This window comes from Cynara cardunculus, assembly GCF_001531365.2.
Source record: "Cynara cardunculus var. scolymus isolate 2C chromosome LG 2, CcrdV1, whole genome shotgun sequence".
NCBI classification, from domain to species: domain Eukaryota; kingdom Viridiplantae; phylum Streptophyta; class Magnoliopsida; order Asterales; family Asteraceae; genus Cynara; species Cynara cardunculus.
In genome coordinates, this window is record NC_037529.1 from 11,323,404 (window position 1) to 11,336,991 (window position 13,588).

At 32.9% G+C, this 13,588-nt stretch overlaps 1 protein-coding gene across 3 annotated transcripts; it reads right to left on the bottom strand.

Annotated features, from left to right (window-relative positions):
* Positions 1-5,826: 5,826 nt before the first annotated feature.
* LOC112505797 (putative chloride channel-like protein CLC-g) lies at positions 5,827-12,812 on the bottom strand. Of its 3 annotated transcripts, XM_025109795.1 has the most exons (8): positions 12,643-12,812; positions 10,855-10,898; positions 10,698-10,758; positions 10,360-10,537; positions 9,083-9,345; positions 7,862-8,131; positions 6,347-7,475; positions 5,827-6,176 (listed from the first exon to the last, which is right to left on the bottom strand). In XM_025109795.1, exons 1-8 carry the CDS (start codon positions 12,795-12,797, stop codon positions 6,042-6,044), a joined length of 2,235 nt encoding a protein of 744 aa, XP_024965563.1. In that variant the 5' UTR covers positions 12,798-12,812; the 3' UTR covers positions 5,827-6,041. The 3 variants fall into 3 exon arrangements, with proteins under 3 accessions (XP_024965563.1, XP_024965561.1, XP_024965564.1); XM_025109793.1 differs by having other exon boundaries at positions 10,698-10,898; XM_025109796.1 differs by lacking the exons at positions 10,698-10,758; positions 10,855-10,898.
* Positions 12,813-13,588: the final 776 nt, after the last annotated feature.

The following is a 13,588-nucleotide window of genomic DNA, read 5'->3' on the forward strand; positions in this document are numbered from 1 at the left end:
ACATGTTTTAATTGATATACGATTATGTATGTTAATTTGATAAAAGTTTAAAATGAAATATTTAAAAGTAAATGACGTAAAGTAAATTAATTAATTATAAGGGTATAAAATGTAAATTTATAATTTAAAAAAAATCGGTTGTGAGGTGAGGGGGCGAGTGTATGTGAGGAGAGAATGGGTGAAAAAGTGAGTATAAAGGGTATTTTGGGCATTTAGTATTTTAAGACTTTAAGACTTTTGCTAAATTTGCTTAATAAGATAGTATAGATAATATAAGGTCCAATACTCTTTTTGTTAAAAAGTAAATAACTTAAATAATTCTTATGAAGATAAAATCAAGAAAGCATGTGAATCATGATTGTTCTAATTAATTTCTAGTAGTGGTTGTTATTGTAACACCTCATTATCTACTAGGACTGAAATTAGATGAATTGTAATTATACTCGAACTTATTGCATTGTCTATGTTATACTGTACTAACCGTGTGTTGTATTGCATCTAATATGTGCTAGACAACTGCGGAGATGCATGTACGACATTTGATACTGATATTGACTAGTGTGTTTAAAACTGATGCCTAATTCTTACACTTAACAGTTCAAGTTTAGGCTAGACATCTTAACCTATTTCTCTTGAACTATTGCTCTTATACCAACTTGTAACACCCTCATTTTCTGCCACGAGTAATGTTACATCATCATCACTAACTTTCCTGTAATAACTCCAAAATAATTGCTAAATTAAAACCGTTTACAACGGAAAAATTTAAAATAATAAATATGTAACTTAACTGCTAACCCGTCCCATACCAGGTTGTGTTACAAAATTTATCCAACATAAATGTCTAAACATAAATATTGAACCTTAATGAACAGGACAGGTATCTATGCATGCCCTTTTCCTTTTTCTAACCTTAAACCTTTTGTCACTGAGATCAGCTTAAAATTCTCAGTGAGTTCAGGGTTTACTTGAATACAATCATTTGACATTTCACATGTCAACTTGTAAACTTCGTATCAAATAGTATGCATTTTCTAAAACATGAGACACTGAAAGAAATGAGATCCCATAAATTTTATGATCATGTATAGGTCATTTTGTCATTTACACGTCGTGGGTTGAATTTTCTGCTCTGTTTAATCACCCACTTGTTTGGGTCGTGCCACTTGTCCCTGACTTACTGGTTAAATGTTCATCCCTTAAAACTGATCAGAAAATTGTCGTATGAAATGACATGTTAGAATTGTTTGAAAAAAATAAACATAAAGCATGCAACTGGTCATAAACAATATACATGTAAAATATATCGTAACATGTATGAGAACTGAAACATCATGTATACGCCACATCACCATACAAACCATATAATGCTCAACATAATTTGTACATAGGTATGCATCTCATTGTAAGTCTCATGAAAACTCACTTGTCCATGTAGTTTGACTACTGATAGCTCTTGACTAAAGATCTACACAGTTCCTATCACCGTATCTAATATTTGACTTAACTAAAAGTCAACGAAAGTCAATGGTTTTCAAACTTGACCTAACCTGAAGTCAAACTCGAAACCTGAGTATCTTAATATGTCGATTTGATCTCATCTTTAAAATCCCTGTGGATTAAACGAGGTAAAAGTTAACCCTAGGTCAACTCAGTCAAACTCGATTAACTTTAGTCATACCTTAAGTCTACAACTCGACGACGTCCCAAAGCAGCAATTATGGGCATTTTGGTAATTTAATAATCTCCAAATATTAAAATGGGTTCGAACTTACGTTTTATAAAGTCCAACGACCTCTCTAAAATTTCTAGAAAAATTATCATTATTGAACTCGAATTTCTGTAATAATAATAAACTTTCAGTGCATTAAAAGGACGAAAGAGCTTATTAGATTGGTGGTAAAACATCATTATTCAAAATAGAGGTCGTGAGTTTAAACTCAACTCCATACAACTAATTTTTTTTAAATAATAATAATAACAAAACTATTCATGGCTACAAATTTTCAAGCTTTTGAGCTCGGTTTTGACTCACTTCGATAAATAACTTAAAACCGAAGCTTCTGATGTAAAAATCGCTAAGATTGAGTTGAATATATTACCTCAAATTGAACTAATTTTTCATGTTAAAATATTCCTATTCAGTTGTAAGTAAATTTTTAGGTTAAAAAAGACGTTACGTAAATAATTTTTAGAAATTCAATGTAGTATTTACTTAGATGCTTGTGGACTTAATCATTTAAAAAAATAAGTTTAATCATTTAAAAAAAGGGAAATTTCATTGGTTTTTTTCTAGACTTTTCTCTTTAATAAATAGTTAAAGAAAATTCATACATCTTACTTTAAGATTACCAATTAAACCACAAGGGTGGTGCCTGATTGGTTTGAGCTTGACTCCAAATGTCAAAAGTACCAGGAGATCCTAAGTTCAAATCCAAGAAGAAATAAAAATCCCCTTGTGGTCACGGAGGTTCAAATGCGGTGATTCCGGGCTATCTGCAAAACATGTGATCGCCCTGGGATTAGTCGGCTCGCATAACGGGTTAGATATCCAGGTTAATCAAAAAAAAGATTACCAATTAAAGAACATTAGAAGGGTACTCGCACAATGCAGTGAGATACATCTCGATTTTAATGTTTTGTGTTTTTTTTTTTCGTCTCAGTCGATGTTATATTACGATTTTATATGGTTTTGAGAAAACGATAATGTTATTTATTTTAAATAAGATATAAATATGAATACATCATAAAAATATTGAAAAAAAAATAATATTGATATTAGTATCAAACTAACTATTTAATTATTATTTTTTTGTGTATTTCTTTAATTTATTTTTTTATCTTCGGTTTAATAATATATTTTTTTATAACGATAATAATTAAGTATTTTGTTAGAATTCAATGATTATCGTAATTATATTTTAGATTTTTTATATTTAAAATGAGATGTTTATCCTTTAGATTATGTTTATCTGCAGTTAGTTACACGAATTCAAACATGAAGCTTTAATAAGTTATACTTATGCACAATTTACTTGTAATCTTGAATTTTAAGTAATATGCATCAATAAACAGTACTTCATGCATAAAAAATGGTTTTTAAAAGTTTTTGTCAAATATTATATATTATAGTATAGATAATAAAAACAATTAACTAAAATTCTAAACCGTTTTGACTACTTACAATATTAGTGCTAAACGACGTTATAATATAAATGAGTTTAGAGATGTAATTATTTTTTATAAAGTAAAAATTCAAATTTCTTTGGTTATTTTAATATTTTAAAAATGATACAATTAAAAAAATTATGTTTACTTAAAATAAAAAAGTTAAAATAATAAATGTGAAAAAAATTATTATTTAATCTCATGTAATTCACAATTATTTACAATTTTTTTAATTTATTCATAAGTTATGTAATTATCAGGAAATTATATTTTTGATATAATTTATTCACAGTTAAATTGAATAACTATAAAAAAAAATACAATATCTATTAATTAACATCTAAGAAAATATAATAATATTATATAATATAATATATTTATAATATTAAAAAGATAAAAAGACAAAACAACACCAAAAACAAGAAAAAGAAACTAAATGATTGAAATTAGCCTTCCTTTAATAGTAATTCATTTAATAGACTGTAAAATTTTCTGAATTATGTCGGTTGGTTACATAAAATGGAAAAGTAAAAATATATAAAATTAACATACCTGGTGCTTTTATAAGACTTTATAGATTTGACATTTCATACCATGGGAATTTATGTCATTTTTAAATGATGATGGCCAAATCGACCCGGCCCGGCTTGGGACCGCCAAAGGATCGGGACCGAGACCGGCAAAGGACCGGCCCGGGACCGATAAGGACCGAATATCGGGACCAATTGAAGTTTTTGGTAGTTTTGTGGAACCGGAACCGGCTATGAACTGGCCTAGCCCGAAAATTCAAATAATTTTATAAATAAATGTATTTTTAAATAATTTTATAATGTATTACTATATGATAATGTAATTTTAATTATATTAAAACGTATTTTTAAAGTATATTTGAGTGACCCAATTATAAATTTTATAATGTATTAAAAATACATACATCATTAATTCTTTTTAAATCTTATTTTTTAATGTCGGGACCAGTTGGGACCGAGATCGGTGGCCCATAACCGGTTATAAAGTACCTTGACCAGTCCTACCATTTTCGACCGAGACCGGTTATGAGAAAGTTTAGGACCGATTAGGCCCAGCCTGAGACCGGTTTTTAGCTATCACTATTCAAATGAAGTTGGACATAGAAGAAACGTAGTACACAATGCACTAACATAAAAACATTGCTTTATTTTCATTGGAAGAGAGTTATGAAGATAAATCTCATGTACCATTAGTTTCACAGGGACATCATCTTTTGTTAATCTTACCTTTTGTGTTAATTATACAAACCAAAATAATCCAATAAGAATTCAAATTGATTCATGATTAATAGTTTATTAAATATTTAATAAGTGTGGACAAATTAATAAGAATATGTTTATAAAATATGAGAGTTACATTGTTTCTAAAATTTGACTCTTTTCAAATTTGTATATGTGTTTAACATATTATGATGGATGTCCTTCACAAATAAAATTTATATGTGTGTTTAACATATTATGATAAAGTTACATTGTTCCTTATTTATTTCACCAATCACACATACCTATACATTCAGGTATGTGTTAGGTAATGAACATTTTCATATATGTTATATTTTTCATTAATGAACAATGTTCATAAGCTATTTATATATAACAATTGTTCATTAATTCACATCATTCACAAGTTACACATTACATATAATAAATGAAGGAATAATTAAAGCTTGATGTCAGTTTCAAAACGATGGAGTAATTACCGAAAAGGTAATTAATGCTAAACGAAACCACTCTACTTTTTTCCAAAATTACTCTTTATTCACGATTGTTCACCTATGTTTATTAAGCACCATTTTTTAATTTGTTACAAAAATTCCATGATGAATTTTATCCATAAATTGCAAAGATTAAAAGCTAGGATTGATTTACAAAATTAACACGATATATTGGGTTAACAAATGAAGTCATCCCTAATTCCATAACCAACCAGACATAATTCAAAAAAGAGTTCACATTCTATTATGTATTGTTTTAATGTACTACTACTATAATGATGCATTAGTGAATGACAAAAAATGTAAGGTCTCTTACAAGATTTATATTGCAAGTTACTTTAAACGTTTGAGATTTAAACATGTATAATCTCTTACATATTTACTTTAAAATAACTTACATAAACCGGAAAAAAAGTCTCCGTTTCCCCATTGTGGATCCCTGTCCCCATTAGGGATGGGAACGGGGATGCGATTATATTCCCCGGAAGGGATGGGGATGGGGATGGGGATAGAGATCAGTGATCAATGACGGGGACAAGGATTGAGGTCCCCGCCCCATTCCCATCCCATGCCTATCTCTAATGGGTAACACCAAATCTATAAAAAATAATATAAAATTTGGTACAAACAATAAATCTACTCCAACAGGTAACATCAAATCTTAGACCAAAATGTAAGATTCTAGGTATATTCTTTTTTATCTTTTCTTACTGGTATAAAATTTGGCGTAAACAAACAATGTTGCACCAGATTTGATATACTACTATTCTTTACACCAAATTTGGTGCAAGATTTAGTGTCGATGGTTTTCCATATTTATTTCATTTCTCATATCATTTATAGAGGAACACACTATGAGAGATTTGACTTACTCGTTACACAGGATCAGGGGTAGGAATGTAGAAACACGTAGATGCAACCAAGAATCAACGAATATGACTCTAATATACGAGGACTGATAAGTTATTTCCTTTGAATGAAAAATATAATAATATTAAGGTGAAATCTAAGAAAAAGAGTGTGTTAGGAAAGAGCAAGTGCATATATACCATGATTTAGAAGGAAGGCCTCATCATGAATACCATCTTCACTGGAACTGCTGCTAGATGTTTGATGTGGAGGAGTTGGACTAAAAGATTTTGTTCCAAAGAGGGAATTTGAATCTTAATCTTTTCCATTTACTTTTTGCCAGCATTGGGTGCAAACCGAGGATATGTTCCGGCATGAAATCATGTCTTGTTAATATCCCAACCACGGGGAGTCTCTGCAAGACAACCACCACTTTTAGTATTTATACAAGTATTAATTGTTGCAATATCTTCAGGGCCCTGTGAGATTAGTGGTAATGCACTAAAAAACAAACGAAACCGTATTATACTTTTGCACTCTTACCAAAGGAATGGAAAACACTATCAAGTAGGACAGCATTCTTACCTCAGAAGTCTTGGGGACTACTAGCAGGTGTCTTAAACCGACACCCCTGAAAAGTGTAAGGGCCTTGGCTAATGACATGGTCTCGACAACAGTATAGGGAGAAGCGTTCGTGAAATGATGCAAGTCGATGTACATCTCCATCTCATCTTCTGTCAGTTCTATGTCTTCAATCTCTTCCGCGGTTCCCAGACCCTGCTTTGCAAAATCACTTGCTGAGAAATGCTTTATGGCATCCGCATCTGTTGGTGTTGGAGTAAGCAAGAAAGCTTTCTTCTTTAGTAATGTGATAAGATGGGACCGGAGGATCAGACCGTACAAAATTGGTGCTTCAGAATGTGGTGGCTCGTTCACTACCGGAAACCCATTGTGCCCTGTCGTTCTTAGAACGTGTACAATGTTAGCAACCAGCTCAATGCCGTTGAATACGCGAAGTGGGCCTGAGACAACATCACTAACAGTCAGCTGCCTCATATATGGTTCAGCATGGGTTTCTAAATAAGGAAACCCCTTCAAGCTCATTATCTGGTCGTAAATATTTCCATTGAAAGCATCAGCCACGGTTTTGGAAACAAGAAGAACCAACATTATAAGTGGTAGCAAGAGCAAGTTGTTGGTCAATTCTAGGAGAATAACACAAAGTGAAACTGTCATCCTCATCGATCCACCAAGAAGTGAAGCGGCACCCAAGACCGCAAATAGCCCATGGTTAAGGTTAGAGTTTGAACCGATTAACAGCCCAACAAGACGTCCATAAGATGCACCGGTCACAATTACAGGAATGAAGAGACCCACAGGAGCCACGATGCCATAACTGAAGATGCTGAGGAAAAAGCAGGTGATAAAGAATATTAGAACCGATGTGGGGTGGAACTCGGTGTCGGTGCCCTTGCTAAAGAGATTTTTAATTGCATCATCATTTGTGTTGAAGAAGAGACTTGCTAGTTCGTTGTAATGATCAGGTGAACATTGGAACTTCTTGTAGTTGCCAGATCGACCGATAGTGGGACAAGGTTCAGATGCATCAACTGGACACGGTTGGCAAGTTGCAAACCATGGCAAACCAAATAAGAGACAGGAAGTGACGATGGAAACCAAGCAAGCAAGGAGTATTTTGTAAGCAGTGCCTTTCCTGAAGTAGCAAAGTCAGAAATGAAGAGTGAGTTATACGTAATCCTCTTACGAGTAAGGATCCCAAACTACTTATAACATAGTTTTAAGTAAACTGTTTGACCAGCTATCAAATATCTAGAATACCTTCGAACAAAACAAATAAAGAAACCATGTAGGCCCAAACAAATGCGATCAAAGGATTAGGATGATCTTAGGCAAAATATTACTTATAAATTTGCGATCTTTTCAGACAAAAAATGTTGCAAATTTCACAGGACATCCACAGAAAAGAAAAGTATTGAAATTTTTCATGGAGTACATTTACAAAAGATAGTACCATACACTTGATATACCAAATAAGCAGAATAGACGTGCAGATGACAGCAAGCAAAAGAGGGAGCTTACTCATTGATTAGATTGTAAAGTCGGAGAACTTTACCCAATAGACAATTGTATACACTCCCTGCAATGCCTCCAATGACTCCAAGAAGAAGAACCGGAGGTACATCCTTTAAATGATAGGATATGTTTACCGAGGTAACATCATACATTATCAAACCCCCAGTGCCAAAGAGTCCACATTTTCCACTCAAGCACAGATCAGTCAGACCCCGAAGCAAAATTGCAACAATGGCGGTTGAGAAGAAAGCTCTCCACAAAAGGGCACTTCTCCACCTGCCGGATAACACACACACAAACAAAACGTTTAACATTTACAGAAGCTGTTCCAAGGACTCTGTTATTTTAATTTAAGGATGGGTATCCGTCAGCCACATGTTGGTGCATTGTTGCTTATCACTGTCATCATTAGAAATAAGATGCATCCATAGTCAATTCAATCAAGAGCCTGAGAAGGATAGCCAACATAGCACAATTGAAGATCCCCATTTGAGCAATGCCTAAAGACATAAATCTAAGAAGTTTCATGGACAATGATTGCAGAAGAAGCAAGTGTTCAGATATTTCTATAGTACCATTTGACCAAAACAACCGTAAAATTATTTGGTAACATAATTGGTTTTCATATTGTACTCTTATCGTTTGTTTGATAGTGAGTTGCATCTAGCAAGCCTTGAACAGCTTTGATACATGGAATTTTCGGGCTCCTCAAGTGCCACTGCATAGTTGTTTGAAATATACCTGTGCATTCAAAATTCATCTTCTACAATTTTGTTTGTATATAATTCCATGACTTCAGGCTTCCAGACAATAAACTACGGAGAAATTAAATAAGACTCTTTTCAGCATGAAGATATTTGCATGATTTTCTTTCAAGTATAATGACATTTAGCATTCTTACAGCAGGCAATAAGTTGGATGATAAAATAAATTTGAAGAGGCAGCCTTTAAGAAAATAGCAACTGTAGACCCTCACCCACCCCAGGATTCATATTAACATGTGTACAGATTATTAACCTGAAGGATCGATAACAAATTACAAATGACGTACAAATGCATGTGGGGCATAAATCTATAACAAGCATCAGTTTACCATCAAACTCACCATCTTTTTGAAGAGAGAGAATGTGCATCAATTCATGTTTCCCGAAAAATCAAATGTGGTAAGTTTGATAGTAATTTTGATGGTTACCATAGATTATCCCTCCATAATTGTATGAACATTACCAAGATGCCATTTCTTCAAGAGCAAAGAGTACACCACCAACAGGGGCACGAAAAGCAGCAGCAATTCCAGCCGCTGATCCACAAGTCACAAGATCACGTCGATCTCTATCATTATTGAAAAATCTGAACCATCTCCATGTCAACTTATATTTATCTGATCCACCCTGACAAGCTAGGGCTGCAATGCACGCACCAGTATGTACCATGGGCCCTGCCTTGCCAACATTAAGAGACGACGACACGGCAGCAATGCTGCCAACTATCTGTCGACAAGTCCATTTCAAATTTGTAATATAAGTTGATATATGAATATAATAAACAGAAGAAATACACACTGGAAAAATACAGGTAATTTCCTAATAACATTATTATGGGGAAAATCCTGTATTTATAATGGATTACATGATTATCTCAAGGACTAGGAGATAAGCATAAAATACAGCATCTAACATTCCTCTTCAAGTGGGGACATCAATAATCATGTTACTAATGAAGTTCAATTTGAGGCTTCCATAGTGGTTTATCAGATGTAGCTAACTGATTATTTTTTATTTTATTATGAGGGGTCGAATTGATGAAAGTTCTGCAGGATTCCCCACAATACAGTCTCTCACAAGACGACAATCAACTTCTATGGGTTTGGTTCTTTCATGAAAAACTTGATTTTGACTATGTGAGTAGCCAATTGGTTATCACAATATAACCTCATCATTTTTGTTGATTAGGAAAATCCCTTTACATAAGAGTACATCAGGAATCACTTGAAGTTGAGAAGATAGATATAAAGCAAAGAATAAAGACTGAACTGGATAAAGAAATAAAGTGATCTAACAGGTTGCAAGCATAGAGTTAAAAGTGAGAGTTTTTTGTGAAAGGTGGATTTTGGACTTTCTTCATCTTTATTCATGCATAAGAAGAGTAATGAATGTCCAATTATGAGAACCTCATGCAATCTTTTCAACCACTTCCATCCAACTGCAAATTAAACAACCAGCGGTCTCTAGGTTGAGTAATAGATAAGTTTTAGCACCAAACAATTTCCTGCATCTACCAGGCATTTGCATTCTAAATCATTTGATAAAGGAAAATACCAAAAACATGAGTATATCAAGATTTAAAAATCAAATTAACTAAATCACAATGTGAACTAAATAAGAACTTGATATTCCTTGATTCTTGTCAAACTTAACATCATATAAGACAACATCACTAAGTTATAAAGAAGGAACAAGAAAAAAGGAAAGAAGAATAAGTCTAGCATGAACAATCCCCCTTACCTTAATTACCAATGTTCTAAATGAGAATATGGCAGGAGCATCAACACCATTTAAGTAAGCCTTAACTTCAGGTATGCCTGATCCAGCAGCCTCTGGTGCTATAAGCGTCGTTATCAGACAAGCAAACAAGGTAAGGCCTAAATTCGCAGCTGCAAATATGAGAAATGCTGCCAAGTAGCTGCAACAAAGCATTCGACGTTCAGTCAAGAAAACCACTTTCTACCAATTATGAAGTGAGTAGGTGTTCAGCTGTTTACATATACTGACAGTATACATTTGCATTCTTGCAATTAACAGAAGTTTCATTTTAAAAAGCAGTTAATAAGAGCAAATCTAACTTGTTTGCCAGCATCATGTTGGAGGTGACCACAAACTTCACACCAGCAATGTTCTCAATGGCTAGGTTATTGAAGAAGCCAATGAGACTGACAAGAATACCAATAAGAAAACAAAGGGTCCATTTCAAAGATGTGTACTGGAATATCTGGATCTTACTTCTGCTGCGCCAATCTTGCTTGAAGACATCATTCTCCATGATCCTTAAGAAAAAAAAAGGAAAAGAAAAGGCAAGTAATCAGCAAATTACTTGTCAAAGCATGTATTGCTCTTAGTATGTCAGCTTGTAATGCTTCATTTGGTTGACAGGAATGTAGTGACATTAATATGAAATGAATTGTTTGCTACAATGAACCTTGGAACAGAGTGAAATATTTCCTTCCACCCTATATGTTTGGCTGGTTTTAACTTGTGGAACTACTTTTGCAAAAGAAGATGTTATGACCCCAATATATGTCATCTTCTCCATGGCACAATACCCATCCCGCCATATCACTTGCAAAAAAGCTTTTAACTTCTCCAAATAAATTCTAAACCATGCCTCACTTACCACTAAATGGCCATAGAAATTATCACAAGGAAAATAGTAACTTGGCCATACCTTCAGGCTTATAAGCTTCCACTCAACACATAAACGTATATGCAGAAAAAAGTATCTGTATGGGTTATAATTTACAATAGTGGAGGACTGCTGTCACATCCTTATGTCAACGTTCCGACTCTAAATCAGTGGTTAGCTGGTATCAGCTCATCGCGCTTATTATTCAGAGTACTATGTAGCATTTAGACCTGACACAAACCAAACTAAACATACAAGAAAATCCCGCTCAGAAATAGGGTCTAAAATACCTGGCGTGGGCCTAAAATAGCATTGCTAAAAAACAATGGTGCTGACTTACACAGTACTATTTTTCCTCGAGTCTTAAGCATTGTTTATTTCCAAAAGTTGTGCTGCATGCTTTAACATCATTATTTTATGTTTGGACTAATACTTGATGTTCTAAGGGCATAGCTTTGAACAACCACTTGAGATACCTTTTCATACATTATTTATCATATCACAATTGGACTGTAAGTGTTTATAAGGTATAATAGATGCTCTATTTTTAGATTTGGATTTATGTTCTTCTCTTGAAGTTTGTCCCTTTTTTTAAGAGAAGGGTGTTTCTAAGTGCAACAAATTCGATCTTATAAACCTTGGCAAATTTCCAATTTTAACCATTGAAGTAATTAGCATAGCAAGACATAAGTTCTTCATCCCTCTATTTCTATACAAATGTGATAGATAGACTCCAAAAGGAAGAGCAAATGTCATGCAAGTAGCCCTCTTACTCATAGTGTTACTTTGCAAAATAATTCAAAACTAAAGAAGATTCTATAGAGTAACAAATCGAGTTTATAATCCAAACAATTAAGCCCAGAAAAACAGCCATAAAGCGAAACAAGATGATACAATTGATAGACATGATTTCAAGAAACTTATCCTGCCATCAGTCAATTCAGTCCAATTACGATCATACACAATTGAATAGACGTGATTTCGATAAACGAATCTAGTCAATTGATCAATTTCCAATACATGCAATTTTTAAACATTACCAGTGTGTACGGTTTTACCGATAAATTCAACTCTGGAAAGCAGCAACAACAAATAAATAGACGCTAACCTAACATGATATCTAGGAATACATGAAAACTTTCAACTTCCGATGAAAATTTGATTAGCCAAAATATAAAATCATAGTCAGTTCGAGTTCGTGAGAAACAGATGACGGTTATAGGAACAAGCAGAATCCACTAACAGTACTACCGAGAACTGTCTCCGACTTCTTAAAATCCAGATCATAAATGTCAGATACAATCCTACTTACTTCAATTACTAAGCAAACAACCAACAATTATCCAGTTGCTTCTACAAGAAACATAGAGTGAAAGCAGAGAGTTTACTCATAGTCGAGACTTTCGACTGGACAAGGATTGGATCCGACGATAGCAATCTGAGAGGTGGTGTTGGAGGTAGAGCGACGGAGGCGGAGGAACGGCGCCGTAATCGATTCTTCATCTGGTACTCCATTGCTGATGGAGGCGAAACCGTTCGCCATAGCTCACGGTGTCGGACACAACTGATGCTTGATTATCCTCCCAAATTTATCGATCCTATAATAACAAAAACTACGAATTTATTGAAATTTAAAAAAAAAAAAATCGGATAGAATATACCTTATATTTATCTACTTGTAATATGTGTTTTTTTTTTGTGAATTTATTTATTAAAATTAAAAATATTCCATTTTTTTAAACATAAAAATTAATCATTTGAAGGTGATACTTTGAATAGTGGGCCCAGTTAAATTCATAAAAGACAAGAGTGGTCCATCTTTTGCACGTTGTCCATGAGAATAGGATAGGGATGACTCGTTAGATCTGTAAAATATGAATTACAAACGTCACAAAGTCATTAATGGTATTATACATTTTGATTTTAATATTTTATTTTATTTTTTATCTCAGTCGATATTATAATATGATCTTATATGATTTTGAAAAAATATGATCTTTTTTTATTTTTAATAAAATATAAATTTGAAGATATCATAAAAATTTAACAAAAATATATCGATATTAGTACCAAATTAACTATTTAAAATTTCTCATTTTTTGTGTAATTTTTAATTCAAATTTTTTATTTTAATTTAATTCATGTTAAATAACGAAGTAATTTATATTTGGTTTAATAATATAATTTTTTTATAAAGATAATAATTAATTATTTTGTTAGAACTCTATGATTATCTTAACTATATTTTAGATTTTTTATATTTTAAAATAAGATGTTTATTCTCTATTTAATTATATTTATCCACAGTTAGTTACACAAATTCAAACATTATTA

What these genes read in the sequence shown, in the direction of transcription:
- LOC112505797 (XM_025109793.1), bottom strand. Translation starts at nt 12,797, where the DNA reads ATGGCGAACGGTTTCGCCTCCATCAGCAATGGAGTACCAGATGAAGAA. An exon ending in AACATGATGCTGGCAAACAA is followed by an intron (nt 10,538 to 10,697) that starts GTTAGATTTGCT and finishes GCTTTGTTGCAG; the next exon opens with CTACTTGGCAGCATTTCTCA. An exon ending in CTTTACAATCTAATCAATGA is followed by an intron (nt 7,476 to 7,861) that starts GTAAGCTCCCTC and finishes TTGCTACTTCAG; the next exon opens with GAAAGGCACTGCTTACAAAA.